The 25,686-nt window shown below is 41.6% G+C and overlaps 1 protein-coding gene across 1 annotated transcript in view; it reads left to right on the top strand.

Moving 5' to 3' along the window:
- The window catches only part of LOC137323576 (low-density lipoprotein receptor-related protein 1-like), a 1,400,855-nt gene that overhangs the window by 442,323 nt on the left and 932,846 nt on the right, over positions 1 to 25,686 (top strand). Inside the window, exons 4-5 of the mRNA XM_067987196.1 lie at positions 22,877 to 22,996; positions 24,444 to 24,572. Of these exons, the coding sequence (XP_067843297.1) occupies positions 22,877 to 22,996; positions 24,444 to 24,572 (249 nt within the window). The remainder of the gene's footprint in view (positions 1 to 22,876; positions 22,997 to 24,443; positions 24,573 to 25,686) is intronic.

The raw sequence follows: 25,686 nt of genomic DNA on the forward strand, positions 1-25,686 counted from the left end.
GGGTCTACAGCCCGAAACAGGCAGCCTTTTTGGGCGCTCAGTGGTAGGCCCCATTCAAAATGGGGCCAGCTGCATCATCATGAACTGGGCGGCAAGACTATCGACCCAATTTTGAGACCGTAAAGGGCTTAAAAAAGACTGTCAGTAAAAATGTCTCCTAACCTTGCAGTGTTTTAAATGGGTGCAGATGAGTATCCCTTTCAATGACTGCCTCCTGATCTGAACCACCCATGCTTTGTGGACGCTTTGAGGAAATAGCAGTGGCAGTGCTGACACAAAAATGGTGTTGAGGGTCCTGACAATGCCATTTGACCCCTATTTACTTATATTTATGTGGTCTCCACTTGTATCGAGCCACCTAAATCAAAATCCTCCGGAAAGTTGGACCGGACGGACCTCTAACAGTAAGTCGGTATTTTTCTTCCGTCATTTTCGTCTCGATACCATTCCGTTTACCAGCATAAATGGGGTGGTAACCAAACAAAAATCAGTTACATATTATCTTAATGGCATAAACATCAATACATACAAATTCCGGGGTATGAAGTGGATAATTTGTCAGTACATCAACATGCTTTGCTAATACTGCATTAAACTTTATGGCAAAATGGAAATACCAGTACATGATGCCTAGGTCTATTTAGACCATTGGGAGCCAGTAGAACCATTGGAGGATGAAATAAACATATGTGAATGGGAATATGTGTGAGTAATTTGAAACACGACATGTGGTAAGTGTAGCATGCTTGGGAGGAACAGGTGTCTTTGGACCCATGGTTCCCAAAGCTTTCCACCACTGATGGTTTTCTCACCTCACGTCTGGGTCTGTCATAGACTGATTGATAGAGAGTGATTGCTATGATTAGTCAACAACTCCATGATCATCATACCATGCAATTATCAGGAATGGTACAAGGCGAACTAGATGGACCTTGGTCTTTTTTCAAATAGCAATTGCTATGTTCCTATGTAAATTTTAACAACATTTCATGGCTAGGATAACATTCTGATGGTTTTCCAAACATACTGTCAGAACCTGAATGGAAGGTCATCGAGTCATAGAGTTATACAGCACGGATAGAGGCCCTTCGGCCCATCGTGTCCGCGCCGGCCATCAAGCCCTATCTAATCTAATCCCATATTCCAGCATTTGGTCCGTAGCCTTGTATGCTATGGCATTTCAAGTGCTCATCCAAATGCTTCTTGAATGTTGTGAGGGTTCCTGCCTCCACAACCCTTTCAGGCAGTGAGTTCCAGACTCCAACCACCCTCTGGGTGAAAAAGTTCTTTCTCAAATCCCCTCTAAACCTCCCGCCTTTTACCTTGAATCTATGCCCCCTTGTTATAGAACCCTCAACGAAGGGAAAAAGCTCCTTAGTATCCATCCTATCTGTGCCCCTCATAATTTTGTACACCTCAATCATGTCCCCCCTCAGCCTCCTCTGCTCCAAGGAAAACAAACCCAATCTTCCCAGTCTCTCTTCATAGCTGAAGCGCTCCAGCCCTGGTAACATCCTGGTGAATCTCCTCTGCACCCTCTCCAAAGCGATCACATCCTTCCTGTAGTGTGGCGACCAGAACTGCACACAGTACTCCAGCTGTGGCCTAACCAGTGTTTTATACAGCTCCATCATAACCTCCTTGCTCTTATATTCTATGCCTCGGCTAATAAAGGCAAGTATCCCATATGCCTTCTTTACCACCTTATCTACCTGTTCCGCCGCCTTCAGGGATCTGTGAACTTGTACACCAAGATCCCTCTGACCCTCTGTCTTGCCTAGGGTCCTCCCATTCATTGTGTATTCCCTTGCCTTGTTAGTCCCTCCAAAGTGCATCACCTCACACTTTTCCGGGTTAAATTCCATTTGCCACTGTTCCGCCCATCTGACCAACCCATCTATATCATCCTGCAGACTGAGGCTATCCTCCTCGCTATTTACCACCCTACCAATTTTTGTATCATCAGCAAACTTACTGATCATACCTTTTACATTCATATCCAAGTCGTTAATGTAGACCACAAACAGCAAGGGACCCAGCACTGATCCCTGTGGTACCCCACTGGCCACAGGCTTCCAGTCACAAAAACAACCTTCGACCATCACCCTCTGCCTTCTGCCACTAAGCCAGTTTTGTATCCAAAGTGCCAAGGCACCCTGGATTCCATGGGCTCGTACCTTCTTGACCAGTCTCCTGTGGGGGACTTTATCGAAGGCCTTACTGAAATCCATGTATACCACATCCATTGCGTTACCCTCATCCACATGCCTAGTCACCCCCTCAAAAAATTCAATCAAATTAGTCAGACATGATCTTCCTTTGACAAAGCCATGTTGACTATCCCTGATTAATCCTTGCTTCTCCAAGTGGAGACTAATTTTGTCCTTCAGAATTTTTTCCAATAATTTTCCTACCACTGATGTTAGGCTCACTGGCCTGTAGTTCCCCGGTTTTTCCCTACTCCCCTTCTTGAATAATGGTACTACAAACCGCCATTGTGCTGCCTTGTGGATTTGTGAATGGATGATCTGCTTCTGATTTCTGGTGTGATCTCTAAAACTGCTCCTAAAACTGAAGCACTGGTCACACTCTCAGTGACGAGAAACATTTTACAGTTTCTAATAATCTTTCCTTTGGCATTATTTCTTTCTCTGCCTCACATATAAATCCTCCCTGTTGTAGAATTTTCAGGAAACAACAGAAAAGTGTGCATTTGTCAACAAACTTATTAGACAACTTGGGACATGAAATAGTTGAGAATCCTGATGCATTGAGCTATCATTAATATGAGCACTCACATTACTGTAGCCTGAGTGTAATGATACTTGCTTTGAATAACCATCCTATGCTTCGCCCTTAGGGGTTTTAAGTAAAATTGATGTGCTCGCTGCCATGTTGAATTACATTTTCCTATTTAAACAACCTGGACTTAGTTCCTTGAAATTGACATGGATGGCAAGCTTTAACGAATCTTAACCAGAACCAATTATCTGGTTGGAGGTATTGAAAAAGTATGACATTCTTCTTGCAAATAAATAGGACTTTAATATAATCGCCTAGATTCCCTGCTCTTTACAGTATTCCTAAATAATATAGAACTGGATGCTTCGAATAATATCAAATTTGCTGATGACGCTAAGCTGGTTAGGTGATCAGGTTAAGGGATATTTACCAATATCAAATCAATACTGTAATTCAATATAATTAATAGAATCATCTTACTGTCATCTAGAAGAAACAACAATGTATTTCTTTATTTTAAATAGGTTGAAGACTTTATTAAAATGATGCCCATAGGAATTTTACATGACCGTGTTAACTCTATGGTCTTTGTTTTGCAGTTATTGGGCTCTATTTTCGCACCCGCGATCGGGTGCGTTCGTGGCGGGGGGGCTGCGAGAATCCGGGATATCCGGGATTCCCGGGGCGGGTCTGGAGCCCAGCTCCAACCCGCCCCATTTCTGGGTTCCCCAGTGACACGCTCACATGCGCGCGCAGCCCCCGCATGTGGGACTCCCGCCAGCAATTAAAGCCGGCGGGGTGCCACTTAAAGTACTTAACCAGGTACTTCAAGTTGTTTACAGACCTGATTGACCTGATATTTTAGGAGGGATCGGATTTTGCAATTAACTGAGATTGTTTCCCGTACTGGGGGAAACACTCCCAGTTGAAATGGACGTGTTGCAGCCACCAGCCTGTGGCAGCTGCAAAGGTCCATTTGACAGGTGGGGGTGAGACCCTCACTCATTGCAGGAGGCCACTCTGTCACTTTGGACAAAGTTTGGCCTCCACCACTCTCCTCCTAACAATCAAATACATAAACTTGCACACTTACCCCGGTGTCCAGACTCATTTACCTACCTTGCGGACCCCTCAAATGTACATCTTCCGGATGGGGGCCGCTGTAGCTGCAGTCATGACCTTCTTGGAGGGCAAACAGCATCACCAGCCTCGCTGGCCACGCCGTCCACCTCTAACACGTGGAGCTCCACAACACAGTGCTGTGACACATCCACCTGTACAGCAGGAGGGAGGGCAACCGCAGAGAGAGATGCGTCGCAGAGGGCACTACCCTCACCACAGGGTCTACAGACCGAGGCTCAGCTTCCGTGGACATGTAGTCGTGAACATCTGTAGCCTCCTTCATGCTGAGCTGCTTCTGGCTGGCCTGAGCACCATCTTCTTACCTGTCACTGTCAAAGTCACCACTGCCCTCAAAAACTTCTCCTCTGCATCCTTCCAGGGTGCCACCGGGGACATCACCGACGTCTCTCAGTCGTCTGCACAAAAGAGCCCTGCAAATACACCTACACCCACTCTGCAGTGACACAATGGGTGGCATGAGTTGTGGGTCTTCATAGTGATCCTCAGGAAAGGGCATTATTGCACAAACCAGACAAAATTCGCAAAGACGTGGCAGTAGTGGTGACAATATAATATGTGATGTGAGTTGATCAGAAATTAAATATAGGTAAACACGATGACAAACCCTCAAACACCCTTCATGCTCACGACATGTTTGCCTTAAGCTTCCTACTGCACATATGTGATGCATGCCCTGTGGCTGCAGCACAGGTAGTGGCAGGTTGAGTGAGACTGACCGTGAAAGAGATGCATCAGAGGGTGAGTATGAGGTACAGCCATGAGATTGTATGAGGATTGGGTTGAGTGGTAGTGGTGGGATGAGTACTGGCGAGGTGAGTAAGTGCAGGTAAGATGAGGATGAGGTTTGATTGGGTGTGAGGAGTGATGTGACAGAGTAGTGTTGGCAGTGCAGGAGGAGATGTGGGGTGGGCACGGTGATGTGGCAGACGGAGGGGAGGGGAATGAGTAAGTGTACTCACTTCAGCTGACCTACTTAGGTGATTGAAGCGCCTCCTGCACTGTATGCAGGTGCACGATATGTTGATGGTGCATGTGGCCTCCTCTGCCACCTCGAGCCAGGCCTTCTTGGTGGCAGAGGCAGGCCGCTTCCTCCCGCCCGCCGGGGGGAAGATCTCTGTCCTCCCCCTCCTCCTCACCCCATCCAATGATACCTGGAGTGAGGACTCATTAAACCTGGGTGCAACCTTCCCCCTGGGCTGCTCCATGCTGTAATTTTTCCTATTTTCAGTCAGTGGAGGACTGCCCCTTTAAATAGGGCTCCTCCAGCTGACAGACCTTGCTGCGCATGTGCAGTACGCCCGCCGCGCAGCTTACCAGTGGGAAACCCGGAAGCACAGGTAATTGGCTCCAATTATCCTGTAATTGCGTGCGGAGCACCCCGATTTCACCGGGCGCGTTACCCACGCGTCCAGTTGACCCCCCGCTGAGAACCCGCCGCAGTGCTAATATCGAGCCCATTGTGTCACATTGTTTTGCAGTCATTGTGTCACATTTCAGTTCATTGTAACTTCCTCAGGCGCCTCACAAAATGGACGTTAAATCAACTGCAAACATATCTGGAAGTGTCAATCCTCTCACGAGAATTCTATAATTCAGTCTAATTGGAAGTCACATAGAGTTATTGTGGTGCCCATTCTTTTTTACACAGTGCAGTAGTTGAATTCACCCTTTCTATACCTTTCCTGACTCACAAGTACTGAAGGTTGATGGGGCTGATTTTTCTGACATTTGCCCCCTCAATGCCCATTCCTTGAGCACCAAAATCAAGAAAAAAGGGGCAGAGACATGTTTCATTGAGTCTCTGTTCCCATTACACTGCTCTGTGACTTATGGGGCTTTCCCCTGAAGTGCAATGGGGTATTTCCAGCTCTCCTGACTCAATGTCCTATTCATGTGGACCTGGGTCATCCAGATGGGCGCCTAGTGAAGCTGGCAGTGAATGCTTGTGTCCAAGACCCTCTTCAGAATGGAAAGGGCCTGGCAGAAAGACAAAGATAAACCTGAACAGCAACTAGTAGGCTCCCTAAGATGATTGATAGGCCCACTCCTCTTTCTAGCCCTAATATCCAGTGCATGGCCTTGCCAACGGATGGTCCTGTACTGGGGCTACAACCACGTTAATGGTCTGGCTCAGGAAAATCGGGCACCACTGAGTCTGGAGAGATGCACTTTCGACATGCTGCATCTATCCTGCTCCAGGACAGAGGCAGGCAAGGAAGATTCCTCCCTAAGTTTTTTTTAAATGCATAAAGTATACACAAAACTCTCTAAGGCATAGTTCACAATATTTGGACATATAAATACTTCTTAACACTGAAAAAAGGTAACTTAAATAGGCTACAATGATTAAGTGAGGCTTATGCTTCAATTATATGGGTCAGTTTATAACATGCACATCCCCTTAAGAAAGATATTTTCCTGTTTGGAAAGTAATACTGATGGAATTTGTGTCTAATCCTTTCTGCAGTTAAAATGATAGCAAGGTCACTTGTAACATGTTTTGTGCTATTTTAAATGACTTTGAGCTTTGTGTAACAAAAGGAATGAGAAGTAGAGTTTTTACATTTATTTAGGAAATATGAGGTAGTTTATTTTCTTTACATCACCCCTAAATATTATTTAACAATCCAAAAAATGACCTATTGTAATTTCTGTATTAGTGGCACTGCTGTAATTTCATGCCATGCTACTATGGAAATGCAGAAATGGTGAAAACATAGCATGTCAAGCACAGTCAATGGTATTTTTATTTTTAAGTGCATTGTGGATCTCAACTTTAGGGTACTGATAATGTCGCCTCCAAACTAGTGTATCAGCTGTTGTACAAAGGCTTTTTTTTAATAAACTATTGTCAGACAATTGTAAACAATTTCACAACACCAAGTTATAGTCCAACAAATTTATTTTAAATTCCACAAGCTTTCGGAGGCTTCCTCCTTCCTCAGGTGAATGTCAGACAGTTCTGTCTCTGACCCAGTTAGGGGCTGGGAGCCACAGTTGGTTTGAACACAGTTGTTTTCATCTTCTGTACAGTGGGTTTTAATCCTGCCTGGACTGTTGGCTTTACAAAATTTGGAAACTCTCAATTCAGTTACTCATTGCACAAAATTGCAAAATCCAGCACTAAATTAGAGCTAAATTGGCAGGTTCACTTGGAGAGTCTCGTGTGGGAAATGGAAGTGTGACATTATTGCAATAGGTCGTGCTTTCTGAGGTTGTGAACATGAAGAGAACTTTATTCTGTATCTTACGTAAATTAATTGACCCGAGTATTATGGATCCTGACAATATAGGAAAATATCACATTCCTCTGCGCTGCCATTCTCAATTTGAACACAAAGTTCAGCCCCCTCTCCAAATAAAATGATCATAATGACATTTAGAATTTTGTATTCTTTTTCTTAGTTTGTTCCTGATGGACAATCAGGAAAGAAGTAATGGCCCCATTGAACTCTGCCATTTTAATTTAATAGCAATTCCACATCAAAAAAGTACTTAAGTATATATGAATTTCACTTTGTCATATGGTATAAATAAAAATTTGGATTATGGTATATCAAACCACTATTGGTATCACTATTGGTGTCAATGCTCATACCAATGATCTCTTTCCTATGGTTTCTAATTATGTATCCAGCCTGTTTGGGAAGAACGTGCTTTGAATTGTTTTCTTATACATGATGAAAACCATCAGCTTTCAGTGTTGATTCAAGTAACTGGACAGAGAGTTCTATGTAAACTTAACAAAAGCCAACTGCCTAAAGCCACACAGTGTCAATTTTCATTTTCATAAATACTTCCTGAATCTTATTTTTTAATCCCCTATTGAAAAATACAAAATCAGATATTACATTGTAAGATGAAGACATGAATAAATTTGAATTTTAAACTTAGATGTAAAGAAAGACTTTTTTTTGTTTACTCATCCAAATCCCTTTCGCCAGTTCATAGTCGTGGTAAATTATACTGTTCCCATATTCCAAGGCTCTTGCTTTCATTTGAACACATTATACAGTATAACAAGACTGATTTATGATATGTTAATGATCAGGTCTCTAAACTACGATTTAAAAAATGAATTTGATCAATCACGCAGGGACACTTCAAGCCAACATTAGATGGTGCATCATGGCATCTACTGGGTAATTTTTGTTGATTCTAGTTTATAAATAATTTTAGAAATTTGTAGCCGCAGGTTTCTGTTCCTGTCAGTGCCCCACTGTGCTTTGTGGCAGTAATTCTGCAGCTTCTCAGATTCTCACAGCTCTTCAGTTACAACAGATGACAGATCTTCTTGCAAATTCCTCTCAGTACTTTTAGTACCTACTCAGAGTAGCTACAGGGAAAGATTTTTAACTTACAAATTAACTCTAAGGCGCAGACACAAAAACCAATTCTTTTTATTTGATAAGCAGTGAGAGAAACCTCTCTGCCATGTTTAAGCAGTCTCCCAGCAACATCGACTAACAAAAAACTGCAATGTAGAACAAAGCCCATACCATCTTTTTCCATTAATTCGTCCTTGAGTAAATTTTTACCTTGAACTTTAGAAAATGCCCTTTACAACCATTTCAAATATGAAGTGTTGATAATTACTTTGGCAATTTAAATATAAATTGCATAAAAATCTTGTACAAAATATTAACATAAATGCAAATTAAAAATATAACTAGTTTGAAGAGAATTGCATCTCTTTTTAATTGTTTCTAAAACAAACCCTTTGGTTTTCCTTTGCTCTCTCTTTCCTCCACAAATAGCTACAGATATCCTTTGGCTGAAGTATCATTTTGAGTGCTGGTTTGGGGATCCTACAATGTTTTTATAGTTGTACAAAATGCAATCTTATTCAAAAATGGAAGACTGTAATCTTGAATTAATGGAGAATAGTCCTTAGATTATGTTTCAACGAGTTCAGCTCTGGATCCTTTCTGGAAAAATACAATGTCATTCGAACACTGCAAGTTATTTTTATTTGCTTTAAATTAGAGCCTTGCCAAGTGAAGTAAATTCTTCAAAATAAGAAGCTGGACTGACCAGTTCAGTAATCACAGAATCATAGAATCTTATAGCACAGAAGGAGACCATTTGGCCTGTTGTGTCTGTGCCAGCTCTTTGAAAGAGCTGTCCAATTTAGTTCCACACCCCAGCTTTTCCCCCATAACCCTGCAAACTAGTTCCTCTTCAAGTACATGTCCAATTGCCTTTTGAAAGTTCCTATGGAATCTGCTTCCGCCACCCTTTCAGGTAGTGCATTCCAGATCTTAACAACCCTCTCACTGACATATCAATTAATTATCCCCTGATTCTTCACAGTCTGTTGAAAGATAATCCCTCAGATTGAATTGAACTGCAATACAATTAATTGGGAGCTAAAATAGAATTTCAAATGTTTTGCTTACAGTTACATTTTGTGTAACAAACATTTAATGTGATCTCTGTAACTCAGTTGACCTGTTAAAAGAATTGCCGGATTGTTGAATACAGAAAGTAAATAGGAGCGTCCAAAACTAGGGGCCAAAAATATAAGATAGTAACTAATAAATCCAATAAGGAATTCAGGAAAAACTTCTTTACTCAGAGTGGTGAGAATATGGAACTCACTACCATGTGGAGTGGTTGAAGCGAAAAGCATTCATGCATTCAAGGGGAAGCTAGATAAGTACATAAGGGAGAAAAAAATAGAAGGAAATGTTGATAGGATTTGATGAAGTAAGGTGCGAAGAGGCTCATGTGGAGCATAAACACTGGCATAGACCTGTTGGGCCGTATGGCCTGTTTCTGTGCTGTTAATTCTATGTAAATACATATTGAAATGATTATTTTTTTTAAGTTAGATTTCTATTTGTGTAAATTAAGTCCATACATTCCCCAATTCTTTATGGAGTACAACCATAGCTTGAATACAAACCCAAACCGAAGGTCCAAAGTCAGACTATAATATTCTACCTGCAAAGCAGGTCCTCGAACTATTCAGACAAAAACAAAGAAAACAAGAATTATCACATAACTGTTAGAACAGAATATAAAATCTAATTGAAGGATCAATTTTTCTTTTTAAGAAAGAAAAACATTAACTGTACACAGTGAATTGCTTAATAAAAGATAGCTCATGAGACCTGGGGAAGAACAACAGAATTTTACCATTCTAGACAGGTCCTACACATAGAAACCAACTCTGAATCAGATGATAAGCCATTTTAGGAGTTTATTTTTTACAAATTTGGGTCTGCTATAGATACCTTCTCAGGATCAGTGGTGTCAGTCACCCGATATACAATCTGAGCATCTTACTTCTTTGGGAGTTGCATCACACTGCCCTTTATATACTTGAATGGTATTGTAACCCAGGAACATAACAATGTTATCTGGAATGGATGTCCGCATCGTTCACATGATTACTTCTTCAGTCATCCTCAAAGGCAGATTGAGCAAACACTTGGTGAGGTGAGGCTTGATACAAATTGTTTAGCTGCTTTATTTCACAGCGACTGAACATACAGAGTAACAGTTATGATCAGATTTACTTAGTCCAATCAGTACCACTCATCTTAACATAATGATACAAAATAAAGAACACACCATGCCTTCCTACATTACTTGACTGAAACAAAAGGGTCAATTTTAACTCCTGTTGGGAAGCCAGCTGCAGCAGTTGGCAATCCCATACCGGTGTCATTTGAAATCTGCCAGTCAGCTGCTCACCTGTTTCAGAAGTAAAGTGGCAGCTGATCTACCGAGGGGTGGGCGGGGGAGAGGGGGGGCGGTGAAGAGTCGGGGCAAGGATCAGGCTGCCAGGTAAGTCTTGGGGTAGCGGTGTTGTGATATTCTTGTAGCTGGGGAAGGGGGAGCCTGGGGCAGCAAAGGCCTAGACTTTTCTTGTGGGGCCCAGAGGAGCTCTGCTGCTCCTCCTGGCCCCAATAAAGAAAGTTTTTTTTTAACTTACCTCAGAGGGCTTCGCTGGCTTCCCAACAGCTTTATCTGATGGGATGCCGGCAGTGGGCACCATGCTCAGAAGCAGGTTAAAATGCCATCGGGCTCTCATGAATGTCATGAGACCCGAATTTGCATTCATAAATGAGGGTCCTGCTGGAGTCCTGGGAGCCTTATCTGCCGCCAAAACTAATGGTGCTAAAAGGGGGAATCAGCAGGAACAGAGCAGGAAATGGATCCGTTCCATTTTCTGCTTGGTTCCTGCTCCCTGCTCCTTCCCAATCAAACAAGCAGAGTTAAAATTCCACTAAAATGTCTCTTAACTGTTCGTTCAGCATTTATGACTTTCTGAGCCTAAAGCCTTCACAATTCTCTATTCAGAAACCAAATTGCTCTTGCAGTTTTACTGTGTCAGAAAAGCTTGTCTTTCTGCCCATCTATGTCCTAGCACCGTTCTTTTTATCTGTCTCTTCACAGCTGGATCAAAGGACTTTCCAGCATAATGGGAGTATTTTTTTCCTCTGTTACCTACACAAGCTAATAAATTGCTTACTGTTTAGTCTCTAATGAAAACAACTTATATTTAGCATATTAACCAGCTTTTGTCCAGGAGCTTTTTTAAACTTGTGAGAATATACTTTGCTCAAAAAATATTAAAACCAGCTCATTTTCTCAATTCCTTTTTGTGCAAAAATGGTTTCTAAAAATTCCTGAAACTTGACACTTATTAAAACAGAGTGCATTAGTTTAAGTGATCAAATTAAAGCCCTTTAATTTTGATTCATTCCTAGAAGCCAGTGTATAGAACTGAGTGAAATAATGAAGGATTTAATTAATATTATATCAAATAGTCAAATTGAGCATGTTTAACTCAAGGGCATTCATTTTTAAATTTTAACTTTGCATTCATGAGAGAATAGCTGGGATATAAAATATTTCCGATAGAACACAAAGACGTTTAAAAATGATTTAAGGATAATGCATCACCCTGAGTTGCATCAGCAGCAGCAATGATGAGGTTTGTGTCCAGCAAGGTTTCTAGGAGTATGATAAGTCACATGGTGAATCTAAAATAATTCTGTCTTAGCTCTAAATCATACACTAGAGTGCAAATTATACTTTCATTCCAATCTCTTATTGCCAGTGATAAAATTTGATAGGCCAAGAGTGCTCCACTGGGTCTCCATCTCAAGTCTGCTTGTGTTCATTATAATGTAAAGCCCCATGTGCAAATTGTGCCACTAAATTAATTGACAGTAAATAATTAAATACTTTATACTTTTGTGGCTCTCAATGAACAACTTATTACAATGTCTCTTTCCACATTCTTATATCTCTGCACACCAATACCTGAGGAAAAAGTGGGCAGGTAACCTGTTATCAGGTTTTACAATGTTTGGACCCTGCCTTAGGTATTTCTTGGGTACAGCAGTATTAGTCATTCCCATGTGCCAATATTGCCCAATATCTAACTATAAGTGTTGAACAACAGAAACCCCTTGTGTTCTGAACTGGATACTCAAATCATTCACATACACCCTCCCCCCCTCCCCACCCTATGTACTTCTCCATTCTTTTTGAAGGCGGACTAAGAAAATATTTGGTAAGATGAGGCTAGATATAAGTTATTTAAGCTGCTTTATTTCACAGCAATTGAACATGTAAAGCAACAGTTTTTTTAATATTTGCTCTTGGGATGAAGACAACACTGACAAAACAGCATATATTACTCATACTTAGCTGTCCTGAGGTCAATAAGAGTCAGCCATGCAGTGTAGAACTGGAGTCAATGTAGGCCAAACTGGGTAATATGGATGTCCATCCCTGAAGGGTAGTAGTGAGCCAGTTTTTTTTTTAACAATCCGATAGCTTTCATTGTTATTTTTCTGGTGCCAGCCCATAACTTGCCGTGGTACTTGCCACTAGGCTACCATAGTTAGTTGGAATCATAGAAAGTTATGGCACAGAAGGAGGCCATTCAGCCCATCATGTCCGTGCCAGCCGAAAAAGAGCTATCTAGCTTAATCCCACTTTTCAGCACTTGGTTCATAGCCCTGTAGGTTACGGAACTTCAGGTGCACATCCAAGCACTTTTTAAATGAGTTGAGGGTTTCTGCCTCTACCACCCTTTCAGGCAGTGAGTTCCAGACCCCCACCACCCTCTGGGTGAAAAAATTTCTCCTCAGCTCCCGTCTAATCCTTCTACCAATTATTTCAAATCTATGCCCCCTGGTCACTGACCGCTCTGCTAAGGAAAATAGGTCCTCCCTATCTACTCTACCTAGTCCGTCATAATTTTATATACCTCAATTAAATCTCCCCTCAGCCTCCTTTGTTCCAAAGGAACGACCCCAGCCTATCCAATCTTTTCTCATAGCTAAAATTCTCCAGTCCTGGCAACATCCTCGTAAATATCCTCTGAACCCTCTCTAGTGCAATCGCATCTTTCCTGTAATCTAGTGATCAGAACTGTACGCAGTACTCAAGCTGTGGCCTAAACAGTGTTTTATACAGTTCTAGCATAACTTCCCTGCACTTATATTCTATGCCTCAGCTAATAAAGGAAAGTATCCCATATGCCTTTTTAACCACCTTATCTTCAATGAGTACAACTTGTCTTTGCATAATATTACAAAATAAAAAACGCACTACACTTTGCATCATTTTGCTTGACTTAAATAAAATAACTCCTAACTATGCTCCTGCATTCTAACCTCCTAAGACCAACAAAAGCTTGCCTTTGCAGCTTTCTATGTAAAAACCTGACTCTTTGTGAGTGTTTCTCTGTTTTTATCTCCATGTGTTCAAAACCCAAGGGGACGGCCCATGCCAGACAACAGTTGTCAATTGCCTGAAACCAGGGACCTCCCAACACAATGGGTGTGAGGTCTAAGGCAGGCTAATGAATTGCTTTTGTTTTCAGTCTCTGGGGGAAACAACTTCAGTACCTAGCTCATTAGTATTGTAACCACCATCATTTCAGTGTTTTTTAAAAAGCTTGTGTGAATACACTGCTTTAAAAATCAAACATTTAAACGTAACTCTATTCTAAATTCTTTCTGTGAAAAAATGGTCAACTCCCACCCCCCACCCCCCAAACCTGTAATGCCATGGGACTGATTTTGATGTACCCCTTTCACCGGGCAGGAGGCGGGCAGAGTGAGACTGCCGCCCACCCGATGGAAAGCGGTCAGAGGCCCGAACCATTTTGATGGTTGGGTCTCATTATCATATTCACGGCAGGTTGCCTGCACATTTGGAGTAGCTCACCAATCAGGTGAGGGGGATTCCAATGGTTCCTTCCTAAAGCCACGTAGGTTGAGTTATGATAAGTGGGGGTGGTGAACCCAGGGAAGGCCCATGGTGGGCCAGGCATTGGTTGTGTCAGTTTTTGTGGACTAGGAGAAGCATTATTGTTCCTCCAGGCCCCACAAAAAACACTTTTTAAAAAAAAACTTACCTGACCTGTTTTTGAGGTGTCCTCCAGCGGTTCCCTTAAGGACGGTTGGTTAGGCGGCTCTACATCCAGTACTACTGGGCGCAGCATGCGCTCTGCCCATTGGTACCGGAAAATTGCCTCAGGATCCTATTGACATCATGGAATCCCAATTTGCGTTGTATAATGAGGCTGCTGCTGAAGATTTGGTCACCTCCTTGAAGGTTCCAATCAAAATGGCAGTGGGTGGGGCGATGGAAGGAATATGGTGGTAAGTTCTGCATTCCGATTATAAGTGCACATCCAATCCATTGCTGCCCGAAAACCGGGATGAAATTACCAAAGTTGGCTGGTCAATCACTAACAGTGCTCTGGAGTAATGTGGACCTGTCTGATTTGGATAACAGAATACTGTCTCTGCCACAGTGTTCCAATTGCTAGCCATGTCACCTTGGAGCCAGTTTGATTCCAAAGAGACCCTGGTTACTTCCCGCTCTCCCTAAAAGAGAGAGAGTGCAGGTTTGTGCTCTCACTAGATAGTCAGTGGGTACTAGAAGCTGATCACAACCGGCATGGTGAGCAGCACAACCCACCATAAAATGTATCAGTGCATTGCTAATATCCTCCTGGCCACAGCATAGACACAGATCATACCACACGGAGTGGTGATTGTACCAGTTGGAGAGGAGGATCTTCAGCTGTCGGCTGCTTACCTCTCTGAATTTCAATCGTTCAGAATTTTCTCATCAACTCTATGATGGACATCTGCCTTCAGCATAGTAGAAGGACTTACTGAAGGCAACTTGATTGCAGAAACCACCTTGATGCTCTAGATGTCCAAGTCCAGTGCTGCGTATCGGCCTTGCTTATCACCAATTAATAATGCCATTTATTCAAGCCCACCATGGGCTTGAATCCCCTTGCAGGGTACTCAGGAACAAGCCAGAGCTTTCCATCCTTGCAGCCGCCTCCTGTTTTTGCCACAAATGCACCTCAGAGATTGGTCTTTGATCTTGCATATGCTGGAACAAGTTCTTTTGCTGTATGCCTTGGATTTCTTGGACATGTGCCTTCTACACTACAAGCTAAACCTGCATCGGGATTTTCTGTTATTGAAAAAAAACGAAGTGTCCTTTGCCCCTGCTCGGTGTGGTCCCAAAGAACTATGTCCACGCTGAACTTAGCATCCGCCAGCACTGACAGGTAGCAAAATGAATCAACAATTGGAATACCTGGCTCCTGCATCTTCCAATCATTTTGGGCCATGCAAAGCCATAACACTGCATTTGGTGGGGTAGGGGCACCCACCACAGAACACCCTTTAGCTAGTCCATTAGTAATGAAACCCACCAGTCTGCAGTACTGTCCACATGGCGGTAGGTTGGCATGACCAAAGTCTTCGCATAATTTCCTCCAATTATCAGTACCAAGTCGTGATATGAGCAGCACAACATAAGGTGGATATTACATGGAAGAGTTATCTTGGTTAAGATGTCTGAACTTGAGGGGGGGAGTGGGGGTGAAAGGGCAAGCTGGCAGTCGCCTGCTAATTGCTGTGGAATCAGAAGGGGCACTTTTTACTTAACTTAAGGAAAAAAAAACATTTTTACTTACCTTTTCATTGGTGACCTCCAATGATTCCTGGTTAGGCTGCTCTAGACCCTAAAAATCATGCACAGTGCAGGGACTGCCCAGTTTATACCAAATTTGCCAGCAATGTCCTTAAACAGGCCTTAAGCACCTGAGTAGCATATTCAAGGAGCATAACGACTGTTTGAAGCCGTCACCTCAGACATTTGGAAGTCTCCGGCTGCCGTTGCTTTCGAGAGTGTCTTCATTAGCCTTCATAGCTGAGTAAGCTTTTGGTAATGTATCCAGGATAATAAGGAGAATAACCATTCCATCAAAGCAACCTATGGCTCCATAGGATCTTGCCAGTTTTCAATAAGCAGTAGAGGATCACAATTTCAGACCTTAAATTATAAAGTGAAATTAATTTTCAAAAGAAAAAGAAGTGAATCACTATTAGTGATAGAATGTATGTGTGTCGATCTCCTGTGCTGCTGCATAGCACTGTACAGTCTGGAAAAGTTTTATTTGGATGTTGCCAAATTAATTGATGACAGTATTCTAGAGAACAATATTGGCCCTATAAATAGGATGAAAAATAAGGGGAATAAATTGGAGAAGTTATTGATTTTGTAAGACAGAATGTATTCATAGCTAGAAAAATGAAATAAAAATCAGAAATAAAAATCACTTAGATACCAACTTACTGAGAAGAAACTGTTACGGATGAACATTGCAGAACAGTGTAGGAATAAATTGAGTGTACTGGGTACCATTGAATAAATTAATTGATATAGGAGTAGGCAATAGAAAATGAATAAATTACTGGATCAGTGGGTAGCAGGGAATTAATATGGCAACAGGCATGAGTGAATTAATAAATTCATATAGCAGTGGGCACCACTGATTGAAAAATGTATTGGTGGACTGAGTACCAGTATATTAAATTAATACAGTAGTGGGCATAACAGACAGCAGTGAATTTTTTAATTAATAGAGAAATAGAAAATTAGTATCAAAGCATCTCTGCTGCTGTTATTCCGTAGGTTTATGCTGATGGTGAGGGAGGAGAGTGCAAAGATGGTAAAGCTGGGAGGACAGGCTGAAAGACAGAAATGTGGGGAAGTAGAGCTGTGAGGCATCTCAAATGCTGAGAATGCGGCAGCAGGGGAGGATGCTGTAGGTGAGGGGAGAAGGGTAGGGACAGTAAAATTTTGAAGTATGGGCAGAAAGTCGAGAAGGGGAAGGAGGAGCGTGGCTAGGAGGGAGCAGGGCCAGGCATGCAGGAGAACATCTTTGGAATAGAGCTGAAGCGGGTTGGAGTGGGGTTAAATATGCTAATTTCTTTTGAAGCACAGCTGAGCAGGAGGGGAGCCAGGTCAGAGGGGAGTGAGGCAGTAGGAAGGGAGCAGAGCTGCAGATTTATTTTATTTTTTGGACTGGGTCTGAAGGACCAAGAAAATTGTGAGGGAAAAGATAGGGAGGTGAGCAGGAAGGGAATGGGAAGGCTAAGGTCAGCAAATAAGAGCCAGCAGGCTTCAGCTTGACAGTACAGCACCGTGGGGGATATGACTTTCTGACCTTGTGTCTCTTTCTCTGTTTGCCACATCCCTGTTCCCTGATCTTTCTTTCCAGAAATCTCTTCTTCCTATCATTCTCTCTAGTAATATGTTGCCATATTTGTCTCTGTTATATGTATCCTAACTCTCCCCCAATCTGTGTGTCCCTGTGCCACTCACACTGACCTCTTTGATGAACCTCTCTCTCTCCCATATTTTATACTATATCTATGTCACAGAGATGTCTCCTCTCCTCCCCCCACCCCCCGCCCACTGTATTCCAAGAATGCCCTGCCCTATATCTATCTGGCATATCTTTTTTCCTCTTGTGCTCTCTTTGGCCCCATATCTGTGTCCCTCTTGTGCCTAGGGAACTGCCTGTTGAACAGGACAAAAAGGGCCAAATACACATGGCCAACACAGGATGGCCAAAAAGGAAAGAAAGAAAAACATGGGTGGAAACATTTCCCAAAGCTCTCCAGGAACATGACTCAGTTTGGGGACATCTGCAAAAAGGTTAGGAAACTGGGAGTCCGGGCAAAAAGGGCCAAGTACCAGTGGGGACAACTCAAAGGATGAAACAACCAAAAAAAAAATAACGTGGGAAAACAACTGGAAAGTAGCGCTTGGGGAGTGTGATTTGGGTTGGGAGGCATAAGGCGCAGGAGAAGGAGCAGGGAGCATGCAAAGAAGACCATGGGAGACTTGAGTGCTGACCAGGCAATGGGCTTAAATGGGCAAAAATTGAGGTCAGAAGAAGGAAATGGGCTAAAAGGTGGGAAAATGTGAGAAAAGGCAAAAAAAACTAAAAGTAAAGAAAAATAAAAAATAAATTAAAATAAATAAAAAATAAAAGTTTATCTGCAAAGAAGGCAAGATGGCAGCAGAGCAGAGAGAGATCAAAAACTCACTGCACGACGTCACCAAATGGTGGCAGTGTGCAATCGTGATAGGTAGGAAAAATATCTACCTTTTGAATACTATTTTGCGATTATAAATGTTACATAGGGATTGTTAATATTAATTTTTGACATGAAAAGCAAGATTCAAAATTGTGACAACAGGAAATAAGGACAGGAATTGAATGACAAATGTAAGATTTTTAGTATAAAATAGATATATACTTCAAGGCCTAGAAATTCCTTTGCGCTGCACCCGTTTTTTGCACACCTAAGCATCCAATATGGTAGGCAGTTTGGTGGCTATCTCGCACCAGAGAGGAATTTTTGTTTAGTGCTGGAATGGCTTAATTCATAAGAGCCCTGTGGGAGTAGCTGTCGGGGAAGTACATACCTCGGAGGGCAGTAGCTGTGTCGCAACTCAGCTGGCTAATCGCCAGTCTTGGAAAATTAGGAGAGGGTGAAAGGTCAAGCCTTTAGCTTTCTGTCCAGCTAAGAGAGGACAGATGGCCTGCAGTAATCTGAAATGGAAGTCAGACACAGAGGCCCCGATATTGGCGGGGAGGTGGTGGGGTGGAATGGGGGGAGGTGTAGCAGCTGGGAATGCGGGTTTCTTGGAGGCCCTGCCGAATTTGACGGCAGGACCGGATTGAAATTTATGGACTCCTTTTCCCGGCCGCAGCCAGCCAGATTGAGAGGTTAGCTGGCTACCCGGCAGGAAGGCCTATTGCATCAGGCTGCAGCCAGGGAGTGGAGTGGAGAGAGGGGAGGGAGAGATCTTGGGTTGGTGGTGGGGGGAGGGAGACATCGTGGGTCAGGGGGGAGGGAGAGATCGTGGGTCAGGGGATACATCGGGGGCGGGGGGCATGGATAGATGGGGAGGTGGGGAAGGGATCACTGAGGGACTGGATAGATCGGGGGTGTGAGGGGGCGGGGCGGGGCGGAGAGATCGGTCGGGGGCCAGAGAGATCGAGGTGGGGTGGAGGGGTGCCATGGATAGATCGCGGGTTGGGGGGGGGTGCGGCAGCCAATCATGCTGGGGGGGGTCCGATCGCATGGAGTGGGTAACAGGTTTGCTTGAGGTGCCAGGTGAAGCACACCTGCTCCTCCTGGCCCACAAGCAGTGCTGGAAAACATTTACCTGCTGGATCTGGTTGTTCCCGCCTCCCTTCACCTGCCATGTTTCCCGAGCCCTGGGGAACCCGGTCCACAGCCATTAAATTTGAAACACAGCTAAAATTTGAGGCACGCAGTCTCATTAAAATATTTAAATTAGGGACCCACCTCTGGAGAGCAGATAAGTCGTCCGTCCCCCAACTTGCCCCTGTTAAAACTTAAAGTGGGCGTGTTGGAGGCGGGTTTCCCATTTTAAAATTTTTACACGTCCCTCCCACCCCCCACCCCCCACCCCAAGAAGGGCATATACCACATCTGATGCTTCTGGACTGGCGGATTCCAATATCTCACCAGAAGCAATGGACAGCCAAAAATCTGTTCTGTAAGGCCATCTAGAGACATGTGGTCTTGATCCTCCTGTACTCAGAACCATGCAGTTTCTGAGGAATGTATATACATTCCACAAGACAAGGCCAAGACATCTTAAAGAGTATCTTTACTCAGACAAGATAAGCCAAGCACACCCCAACTTCCACTACAAGTAGAAGTCAATAATTAGAGCTTTGTTCTTAGCACTGTTTATATTTGGGACCATTCAACTACTTAGTAACCATGGAACATTAGATGATTGTCATTGACCACTGCGCATGTATCCCATAGGACAAGGACACAGATCTATTTCTGGGAAAGGAAAAGTTCAATCTCGGGCTTCTTACCATATTCTAGGTGGCAAAAAAGTGTCTCTTCTGGAAAATAGGAGAAATGCACATGTGGGATCATATTATGCAGTTCACATAATGAAAGGTTTCTCAAGTCATGCTACCGCATGAGTAAATATCAGGCAGTAAAGGTAGACTTCTGATTGTAGGGCAGGCAGGATCTGCCTACTGGAGAGATTAGTCACACTTTTGTATGATAGCCCTACGAGAAGTCCTTAGACTTAACTGATGGAGTGATCATTGAGGCAGTGAAGGATGTGGTGACAATTCTGATAGCATTGACTTTTCAATTTTACATTTACTGTCTTTTAGTCCAACGTGCATTCTTTTTAAAGATAAAGACTTAAAATAGTCGACCATCAAATATTCCCAAGTGTTTATGCAACATTCTTTGCCGATTTCAATTTGCTGATAAGGTTACGCAGCTAATTTATTTGCAAACATATAACCTATTCCCCTTTGACTTCATTTTTCAAGGTCATTTATTCTAAGAATCCATCAGTTTGATGAGATATTTTCATTCGTAAACAAAATGCAGTTGAGTATTATTTATTTTTACATACAATTACAAATAATTGAATGATAAATACATATGCATTCTTGACAGCGGATAATTTCAAGCCATATCAACTAGCTATTTGGGCGATGATTGCCACAGATTGATATTGTTAAATGTAGTGTTACTGCCTGATAGTAAATGAATGCGGCACTTCAACATTCTTGATTTGCCATGGTCCTTATTGGATTTGAACATCCATCCTAATAACTTGGCAATGGACACAGATGTCACAAGCAATAGATACAAGTAAAAGTTACTTAAGGAAGTAATTCTGACCATTTGCTGCTATATATATATATTTACTAAATCTTGTTGTGAGCAATACAATAGAGAACCAGTAACTAGTTAGTTGTCACAGACATTAAAAAATCTGTTTCATTGAAGTGTTTAAAGCATTTATGCTGACTTCTCATTGCTGTGCATCAAAAATAAATTGGTTTATGATGGCCTTACAGTTCAGTGCTCAGAATGGACTAGAAGTGCATGTAAGAACTTGTCTTCTTCAATCACCTTGTTCATACTTATTTATGGTCATAAAGACCATATAATACTCCTTCAGAGTCCTGAGTTACTAGGTTGAGTTTTGTCTACTGTTTCTCATGAAACGACAGGACAATTACCTTGTGTCATCTCAAATGCTTTCACACATTGTAGATCCATAATGGGTGACTGAATGGTTGCAAAGGTGGTGAATTAAAACTTGCACAGTCACTCTAGTTCTTGATCTTGGGAGTATAAAAACAAATGGGAAAGCACAGAGGCCATGGAAGAAAAAACAGTTCAGAGAAATTGGGAAAAGATTTTGTGAGGAATACGGCACAAGAAATTCTCAACACCCAAGGAAACTTGGGAGTGGGTACAATTATACAAAAAAAGTGGTGTATATTGTAGTTCATAGCAGGCAAACAGTGCATTTATATTAGCAAAACATTGATAAATGTGCAACAAATTTACATTTCGTTAGTTTATAGCAAATATTTTTTTCAATAATTGGATTCTGGTTTTCAGTTCAATGAATAGGATGGGTTCGTTGTGATCAAGCCCAATTGAATTAAGTGAGTGAAGTCAATCTAATTACATTGATCATGCTTTTCTGAAAACATTCCTTTTTAACTTTATTGTTAAAAACTGGACATGTTAACAAGAAGTTAACTAACTGACTTTTGCCAGCCTAATGCCTCCTTTAAATAAGTTGTATTGTCCAGCAGCATAGCAAAAATCCTTTTGATGCCACTATGTTGTTCCCAAACACTGAAAAGCAAGAATTTTACACCGTGAAGAATGCCTTGAATCGTTCAATTATAAACTGTAATAAAATAGCATTTCAATCTGCATGAGAACCATTTGATGAGATCAAACAAATTCAATAATGACCGAGGAGAGAATCTGAACAAATTACTTCTGGTGTGATATTTTATTATGTTCAACCTAATACTTCCTTCCTCTCTTACCTTCAGATTCAGATGAAGCAGAAACCATATTTGTGGAAACCATTAAACACAATCTCATGGGCAAGCAACAAATTCACTCTTTGCACAATACAACACATATTATAAGAGATGATATTCTCCATAATGCCATCTGCCATGTGTAGGGCCAAGGACCAAAGACTGGGCTTCTGTATGTTTTATTGATACTGCATGGTTTCCATAAACCACGTGAGCAGAAGAAACTCACAGAGTATCACACTTACATTTTATAATCTTCCTCTTGAATCTCACCAATCTTTTCACAAGGCAGACACCATAATTCCTCAAGAAAGCCTGTGAATTAAATGAAACATGAATGTAATGACCTAATCCCTAATGTGTTTCTGGTAATTACTGATCAACCAGACCAGCTTCTTTGTCCTTTGTAGTCACAATAGCTATCTACTTAGTTACAGTGGGAATGGCTACATAAATTTTTTGAAAAAATGCAGGTTGGCTGTCCTTTCTTACTCCCTGCTGTTATATGTAAACTGTAAGGATCTCTAACTAATAGCTTATTGATGACAAATAGCCAAGAGTAATAGGATATGAAGCAATCAACAATGATAAAGGTACAAATCGACTCGGACATAGTTGTTTGGGATAATGATCCTTTTGGAGAACACCATAAGTCTTAATTCTTTCTACTACAAAACCATCCATACTTATATTTTTACAGGAAATAGCTTACTGTACAACTCTATGAACTCTAAACTTTTATCTGCTTCCTTTCAGAATTTTCGCCCACTTGTAACCAGGCTCATTGTCAGTATCGATGTGCAATCACAAGAAATGGTACAATTTGCTACTGCGGTAATGGTTTTAAAATAACACAAGATGGGAAAAGATGTGAAGGTTTGTTCTCATAGAAATTTTACCTTTTTCCTATGTAAAATTTATTATTATTCTGTAATAATACATTTATTAAGGTTGCAAAAAATGACTGCTCAATTATAACACAAAAGTATAACAGAAATATTGTATCATTGAACAGTCATATCTTTAGCTGTTGGATGGATGCTGTTTGCATCGGCGAAATAATCATTTTTCTGTGTGCTTGCCCAAGTTGTTTTAATTGTGTTTGTCTCGAGGCAAAAAGAAATTGAAAATGTATCTGCCAATATTAAAAGCAAGCTTTTGCAAGCTCATGTGAAATTTCACTGTGTATGGGTGCAGGGCACAGAACTATTACCAAGTTAGGAATATGGGTTTTGAAAAGCCTAAAGTACTCTTGGGGAAAGCTTCACTGAGTGCTAGTGCTGACACATGTTAAAACCTGCATGTAAGTATATTTTTTAAAGCTCCACTCATGGTGTGGACCTCGCAGATAATGGATAGGGTTTGGGAAATTGGGCCATGGGTTTATACACCTAACTCGGCACATGACTGATTATCCAAGGTACAGTTTTACTGGCAAAAAGCAGATTTCACTGCAGGCCTGCAGAGCCCTCTTTTAATATAAATGATAGTAATCAGGTCCCACAATAAATTTCTTGATCAGAGAGGTTCTGCCGAGACAGCACTCCTTATCCATATAAATCAGGTGCATCCATTAGTTGCAGCCATGGACTGCTTAGATGATCCTCTTAAAGCTGTCTTGTAGTAAGAATGTTGATGGGAATTTTTAAGGAGGCTTTGTTAGCTCTATATTTCTCCTCTGATGCATTGTGTACCCTGCACATTTCGTCTTGGATCCTTTTTTGGGTCCATTTGGTGAAGAGATAGGTAGAACAAATTATTTTGCTATATTAACTGTTAGCAGAAAATTGCTGCTTTTTTCAGAAGTAGAATTTAGCACATATAAACAGTGAGAAACCAAGTCTTATGCTCCTGCCATCTAAACCAGTGATTTTCAAACTTTTCTGTTCTAGCTTCCAAAAGACCATGTCAGACAATTAAAGGGAGCAGTATTTCATTGCAGAAAAAGTTTTCTTTATTAGTATACAGGAACAGATATAAGTCAGTAAGTCAACAAATGTAGAAAAGTACAGAAACTTAAAGACCTTGGGATCCCCTTGACAACCTGTGATCTGAAGCATTCGTCATGCATTTGCCTGGGATAGCACTGATTTCCAGATTTCTGAATAGCAAAATATTTCTGTCACTTTTTAATCAGAGTCAGTTGGTTGTTTATGTCAATTTAATAAAAACATCAAAGAGATTAAAGAAATCAAAAGTGCTGTGGGATTTGAACACAGGTCTAGTATGCTACGTTGCTTATTCTGTTTATGATTGCATGACATGATCATATGACATGCAGCATCAGTATATATTGAAGTAACTTATTACTTGCCTCTTTCAGATTTTGATGAATGCAGTGTATACGGAACTTGTAGTCAAATATGCACAAATAGCAACGGATCGTACATTTGTGGATGTGTGGAAGGTTACTTGATGCAACCAGACAACAAAACTTGTAAGGCCAAAAATGGTAAGAGATGAGCATTTTCTGCCTTATTTTTTAATTTCTACTAAATAATTTGACAACTGTTGAGGAAATACAGTTCATTTGGTGATCCTGCATGGCCAGTGGTGAAGCCACTGTTGATCAGAGCTCAGGTTGGAGAGAGGGTTAAAACATTGTAGCCCCGATTCTCTGACCTGCAATCCCTGTGAGTGCGGCTCCTTTCTGGCAGCAAAGGATTGCAAAATTAGCCCTAATAGGGTAACAAATTGTTTAGAATGCAGTTCCTTTTAATGTTGTTCCATATAAACCATGCATTCTTCTGCTATTCAAATTGCCTTTCACCAAGCATGTATGTCTGTAAATATTTTGTCAATGACTTTGGTCCAAATTGAAATGCAGCAGTTTTTTTTCAATTGTTTTTGGAATGTGGGTGATGCTGTCAAGGCTGCATTTAATGCCTAACCCCAGTTGCCCTTAGATGGTGGTGGTGGACCTTCTCCTTGAACTGCTGCAGTCTTCATGGAGATGGTGCTCCCATAATGGTGTTAGATAGGGAATTCCAGGAAATTGACCAAGCGATTATGAAGGAATGGTGATATATGTTCAAGTCAGTTATAAACATTGTTGCATTATTATTTCTTTGTTGAAGTTCTGATGGTTGTGGACTTCTGACTAAACTTTTCAAAACTCTTTGGAAACAAATATAGTGCCAGAGGACTGGAGGGTGGCAAATGTGACTCCCACCTTCAAAAATGGAGACAATGTTAAGGCAGCAACTTATAGGTCACTTAATCTTTCTTCAGTTATTGGTAAGCAAATAGAATGTATAATACAGGATGAAATAACTAAATACATGGAGAAACAGGAGCTGATCAAGGCCTTCAGCGTGGATTTGTAAAAGGCAGGTAATGCTTGATCAATCTTACAGAAATGTTTGATGAAATAATAGGATGAAGGATGTGGCTCATAAAGGTTTTCAAAAGCACTTGTTCAGGTACCACATAAAAGACTTACAGCAAAAATAATGACACATGGACCAGGTGGATAGAGATATGGTTGCAGGCATAAAAGGACATTTCTTTGAATGGAACAGTGTGGTGAGCGGTGTTGCATAGGGGTCCTTATTGGAGCCACACTT

This window comes from Heptranchias perlo, chromosome 7 (assembly GCF_035084215.1).
Source record: "Heptranchias perlo isolate sHepPer1 chromosome 7, sHepPer1.hap1, whole genome shotgun sequence".
NCBI lineage: Eukaryota > Metazoa > Chordata > Chondrichthyes > Hexanchiformes > Hexanchidae > Heptranchias > Heptranchias perlo.